At 26.3% G+C, this 6,521-nt stretch overlaps 2 protein-coding genes across 2 annotated transcripts; both read left to right on the forward strand.

Annotated features, from left to right (window-relative positions):
• Positions 1-1,425: 1,425 nt before the first annotated feature.
• On the forward strand, positions 1,426-3,345 carry LOC105449052 (odorant receptor 43a-like). The gene is made up of 5 exons (XM_011688045.1): positions 1,426-1,897; positions 2,005-2,104; positions 2,309-2,428; positions 2,756-2,911; positions 3,152-3,345. The coding sequence occupies exons 1-5, from the start codon at positions 1,443-1,445 to the stop codon at positions 3,206-3,208; spliced, it is 888 nt and encodes a 295-aa protein (XP_011686347.1). The 5' UTR covers positions 1,426-1,442; the 3' UTR covers positions 3,209-3,345.
• Positions 3,346-4,633: 1,288 nt separating this feature from the next.
• LOC105449138 lies at positions 4,634-6,280 on the forward strand. Its single transcript, XM_011688141.1, has 3 exons — positions 4,634-4,700; positions 5,161-5,347; positions 6,014-6,280. The coding sequence occupies exons 1-3, from the start codon at positions 4,634-4,636 to the stop codon at positions 6,213-6,215; spliced, it is 456 nt and encodes a 151-aa protein (XP_011686443.1). The 3' UTR covers positions 6,216-6,280.
• The last annotated feature ends 241 nt before the right edge of the window (positions 6,281-6,521 follow it).

Here is a 6,521-nt window from a genome sequence, read left to right on the forward strand (position 1 = left end):
TCTTCCGATCTTTACGAAAATTTTTTACTTCTTTGCGTGATGTTTAATACTGAAACGCTGGAAATTCAAAACATGAGGATACAGAATATTTAAAATACTTTGTCGCAAGTTGATCGCTCGATACTTTCAAGAATAATGGCATAAATAGTATGCGCTCGTTCTGCTACAACTTCTGCTAAATAGCACTTAACGTTGTTTTCTGAAAAAAAATAGATGCCAGTCTTTAGATAATATTCGACATGGACAGTTCAAAATTGGACGCATACCAAGGTGCTTATTTTTGTGATATTGTAACTGACGAAAAGAGTAATTTTGAAAAACATAATTAATTACGATATAGTGATATTTAATTTAAACATATTATTAAGACGTACTTATTATCTTGTCACTGTTAATAGAAATGTTCCATTATGTTCTTTCAATGCTGTGCTGATTATTACCATATTTAAATATTGTAATAAACATTAGCCATTTATTAATATTGGTATTTAAAACGAAAGATTATTTATTATTTACTAGTATTTAAATAATTTTTGAACTTATATAATTAAAAAATAGTATCTTCGAACGTTTTATCTTATGTGAATATCTTATCTTTCGTGAACTATGACTTATTAAAGTTTCTACAGATAGATTTCGAATGGGCGGTGAAATTGAATCGTATCACTTTAAATTTTATTGGTCTTTGGCCTAAAACTGCACAAAATCCTCGACAGAAGTTAATGTGCAATTTTCGAGTGCTTGTTGTTTTCATGGGAATAGCGTGCGGTATTTTGATTCCTTCTATACATTCGTTAATAAGAATTTATGGAGACATCATACTAATGCTAGACAATTTACAACTTTCCCTACCGGCTCTGAGCTGTGTAATAAGAATCATGGTTTTTTGGTGGAAGAAAGAAGGTAGACAACTTTCTGCTATCACTCTGAAGTACAAAATGTGCTAAATATAAGCGATATATATTGTAAATTTATAATAAAATTGTGACAAATTCTAAATTAAAAGATTGTTTTCGTTTTTAAAATTATTTAAATTTTTATATCAGTAAATTTATTATTATGCGCACATTTATACACACAAATACACCTATAAAATGAGTTGATTTAATTCTATAAATAATTTATGTGTTAATAAGAAAGTAATTTAAATTACAAGTTTATAATTACTCTAAACGAAAATTTCACATTACGAAATTTTACATTCGGTATTAATTTATGTCTTTATTTTTTGTTTTTTATCTTTTTATGTTTTGTTTTCAACATCATTTTTCTTAAAAATCTAGTAAAATATAATTGTTTTTTCTTTAACTCTATCTTATGAACCTATTAAATTTCTTTATATTGCTTACGATTTGAGTTTGATATAGTTTCTATTCCAATAATATTGTTAAATGTGCATTAAAGTATACAATATTAAAACTTTTGAAGCTATCATCCCAATTATGGATATGATTGCGGAGGATTGGATAAAACCGAAAAATACGCAGGAGAAAAATGTGATGATGAAAAGAGCGCAGAGTGCACGCATAATTATTACATGCTCATATTGCATCATGGGAGTGGCATGCTTTTTTGCTTTCGTCCTACCTTGCTTTGGAATATCGATGAGAGACACAAACAACATTACTGATCCAGGCGGACCAATGCCTCTACAAACTTATTACATTTACGATGTAACAAAACGACCGCAGTACGAACTGACGTTTATTAGCCAATGTATTTATATTATTTTCGCCGCGATGTCTTATACTGGAATTGATAATTTTCTCGGATTGTTGGTTTTCCATGTGTCTGGCCAATTGGACATTCTCAAGAATCGTTTGATACATTTGGATAAATGCATAAATTCTCATGACATGTTGAAAACATGCGTGGCACAGCACATTCGTTTACTCAGGTTTGATATTTGTGGAAAATTTATATATTTATATAAATATAAATAATTTGCATGACATGTATAATTGATTTTCATGTTGTATTTAATACATAGAATATCTTTCGTAGGGCCATTGCCATTATTGAAGATGCGTATAATATAATACTTCTCACATTATTTGTATACTTCGCAATACATTTTGCTTTTTATGGCTTTCGCATTATTAACGTAAGTAATGGAAATGTTTAAAAATAAAAATTTATTATAATTAATGTTTAACGCAAATATAAATTTGTAAAGTTATTAACGCAAACAATATTTTTAAGATATGCTATTATTATATCTATAAGATATTCTATCATATGTATATAAACATATATAATAAATAATAGTAATAAATAATCACATTTCTTACGTATTTTAATTAATTAGTTATTTGACGAAGGAGGTGATTTATCACTGACTCACTTGATATATTTTGTATCAACGTTTTTCAATTTATTTGGGCATATGTGTCTATATTGCGCTCTCGGCGAATTTTTAATGACTCAAGTAAGTTGTATTTTTTGAAATGTAGTTTAAATTTTTTTATAAATTCTAGATCGCATATCTAGCTTTATAATATATTATGAGTTCTAAGAGAGTTTTAAGAAAGATATTATATTGTTAATATACATAATATATTTTAATATTTTTCATATATGCAATTTATTACATTTATTATTTACACAAATATATTAGTTTATATTTTAAATGTAACATAAATTGTGAAAACATAAATTGATTTATTAGCAACGGTAAAATTATTTTATTATGAAACAATGTGCATACAATTTTTATTTCTTTTATATAAATAGAAAATTTTTTTATATTTTTTAGTGCAATGAAATATATAATGCGGCTTACAATAATAAATGGTATTCCGCGGATCCAAAAATTGCACGAACCTTGTTGTTTTTGCTCATAAGAGGCGTCAAACCGATTTATCTTACTGCTGGAAAAATGTTCCCCATGACTATGACTACATTTTGTGGTGTAAGATATTTTTATGTTTAATTATAATTAATGAGTCAAAAGCATTTAAATGACATTGTAATGTTTGTATTTTTTACGATAATTTACATTTTAATTATTAAAATATTCATAAATATCTTCTTTTTACTATGTATATTTTATGCATATCTTGCATGTATCTAATTTTATGTATACATTATATATGTGAATCTTAAATTTAAATCTCCATATTATTAATTATTACTAAAATATTTTTTTCAGTTAATAAAAACATCAATGGGATATGTATCTGTTTTGCATACAACGAGAAGTTATTAAAAAATTGAGATAAATCTAAATTGCTCCTTATAATTTGTTGTTTTATAGTATAGCGATAGTACATCTAAAATTGTGTAAATATTAAAATGTTATTGCCAAATAAATTATAAATTTTGTTGCACGATTTGATGGAAATATGTCGAAAATTCTTAGATAATTAAAAGCAAAGCAATCTAAAATAAAGTTTAAATAATTTAAAGGAAATATAATATAAAGTTTAATTTTAGATCGCAAGACAAGAAGAGGCATATTTTTCACGAGTTAAATCTAATTATATGTATATTGTATTAACTGTTTGATGTATACGTATGAGTTATACGTATGTGGAAATATAATATAAGTACATACATAAAATACACTGATTTACCTGTTGTTATTTAATGCCAATATAAAACATGATTTAGGAGAGAAAAGAAGAAATATTTTAAATAATGGATTTATATTCTATTGCAGACAATTTCAGGTTTCATAATTTCAAATTTTTGACAACTATGTCACAAATATACAAGAAGATTTACTTTAATTTTAACAGTCAAATATTGTAAAAGAAATTAGCTATTTTACGCAAGAATGTTTTAAAATAAAATGTAGAATATCTCGTAAACTATTATATTTTTGATAATTCTAATTTAATAATTTTTAATGCTTCTAGAGCAACTAGAAGAATTATATTTAAAAAATCATGTTATTTCATGATGATAATTTGCATGTTAAAATCCTTAAAAATTTGATTTTTGTCGAAAAGTGATATTTTCATTTATTTGTCTTCCTTTACACAATGTATCTTTTGTTTGTAAAATATTTTTTATTATTAGACGCGTACTTTTTTTCAGAAATAATATCTTGTAACACATTACATTACACCAATGTACATATGTCAAAAATTAAAAAATTTTGCAAATTTATCTACTACAAGAGACGAAAACTATAGATATACACTATAGGATTCTATCGGAGTGCATTCCGTTTTATGATGCTCATGTTGTATTATTTTATTTTTGTTCTTCATTAAACGTTAAATAAGGAAAAAATGAAAATGCATTAATATCATGCTTTTCACGCACGATATGAAACGCATTTTATGTGATCATTACTAACGTAAGTATAGTAATGTAAGCTATAGCTGATTGTAAAAACGTGTGAATATAACAGATGTGTATTTTTTTTTACCAATGTGATAACAACCAGTTATTACGAAAATTTTTTACTTCTTTGCGTGATGACGCTGAAATGCTGGAAACTCGAAACAAGGAGATACAGAATATTTAAAATACTTTCTCGTAAGTTGATCGCTCGATACTTTCAAGAACAATGGCATAAACAGCATGCGCGCGGAACTTCTGCTGAATAGCAAATAACAACATTTTTTTGAAAAAGAAATAGATATCAGTCTTTAGATAACATTCGATATGGACAGTTCAAAATATGACACATACCAAGGTGCTTAGTTTTATGATTGTTGTAATTGAGAAAGAGGATAACATTATGAAAAGTGTGTTTACGATCTGCGATGATAGTAATAATAAAGACGTACTATCTTGTCATCGTTATTAGAAATATTGCATCATGTTCTATTAATACTATGCTGATTATTATTATATATCAGTATTTAAATATTATCATAAACATTAGCCATTTATTATCATCGTCATTTAAAACGAAAGATTTTCTTATATGTTATTTGTTAGTATTTAAACAATCTCTAAATTAATATAATTCACTAGAAATTAGTTCCTTCGAACATTTTATTTTTTATGCATTCTAAAAACATATTTTGTACGTTTCATATATTACTTGTTAGTTCATATGTATATTAAAAATTTTATGATACTTTTGTGAGCTAAGACTTACTAAAGTTTCTACAGGTAGATTTCGAATGGGCAGTGAAATTGAATCGTATCACTTTAAATTTTATTGGTCTTTGGCCTAAAACTGCGGAAAACCCTCGACAGAAATTAATGTGCAATTTCCGAGTATTTGTTGTTGTCGTGGCAATAGCGTGTGGCATACTGATTCCTTCTATACATTCATTAATAAGAATTTATGGAGACATCATACTAATGTTAGACAATTTGCAACTTTCTCTACCAGCTCTAGGCTGTTTGATAAGAGTCGTGGTTTTTTGGTGGAAGAAAGAAGGTAAAAAATTTTCTATAAAACTCTGAACTATAAAATATGCTAAACGTAAGCGGTACATATTGTAAACTTATAATAAAGTAAACTTATAATAAAATTGTGACAAATTTTAATTTAAAAAGATCGTTTGTATGTCTTTAGATTACTTATTATACATTTCTGTATCAATGAAATTATATTTTAAGCACATATACATCCATCTATACATTGAATTGATTTATTTCTATAAGTAATTTATGCTAATACAAAACGCGTTTAAACTACAAGTTAATATGTAATTATTTTTAAACAAAAATTTTATATTACATAATTTCTTTATCGGTACTTATTTATGTCTCTCTTTTTTTTTCTTCTTTTATCTTGTCAACTTTTATATCACTTGTCATACAAATATAAAAAAAGATAATTATTTTCTCTTTAATTGTATTTGATTTATGACTTGAATTTTCTTACATAATTTCTTTATCGGTACTTATTTATGTCCCTCTTTTTTTTTCTTCTTTTATCTTGTCAACTTTTATATCACTTGTCATACAAATATGAAAAAAGATAATTATTTTCTCTTTAATTGTATTTGATTTATGACTTGAATTTTCTTACAATTTGAATTTGATACCGTTTTTATTCCAACATTGTATATTAAAATGTATAATAATTACACTTTTGAAGCTATCATACCAATCATGGACATGATTGCGGAGGATTGGGTCAAATTGAAAAATCCGCAAGAAAGAAATATAATGATCAAAAGGGCGCAAAGTGCACGCATAATTATTACGTGTTCATATTGCATCATGGGAGTAGCATGCTTTTTTGCTATCATTTTACCATGCTTTGGAATATCTATGAGAGACACGACCAACATTACTGATCCAGGCGGACCATTGCCTCTACAAACTTATTATATTTACGATGTAACAAAACGACCGCAATACGAACTGACGTTTATTAGTCAATCTATTTATATTATTCTCGCCATGATGTCCTATAGTGGTATTGATAATTTTCTCGGATTGTTAGTTTTCCATATATGCGGCCAACTGGACATTCTCAAAGAACGTTTGATACATATGGATGAATACATCAATTCTTACGACATGTTAAAAACATGTATGGCTCGTCACATTTGTTTACTCAGGTTTGATATTAAAAAATAGTATTTATATACATATATATA

The sequence above is a fragment of the Wasmannia auropunctata genome, unplaced genomic scaffold, assembly GCF_000956235.1.
Source record: "Wasmannia auropunctata unplaced genomic scaffold, wasmannia.A_1.0 LD336078.1, whole genome shotgun sequence".
In the NCBI taxonomy this organism is placed as follows: domain Eukaryota; kingdom Metazoa; phylum Arthropoda; class Insecta; order Hymenoptera; family Formicidae; genus Wasmannia; species Wasmannia auropunctata.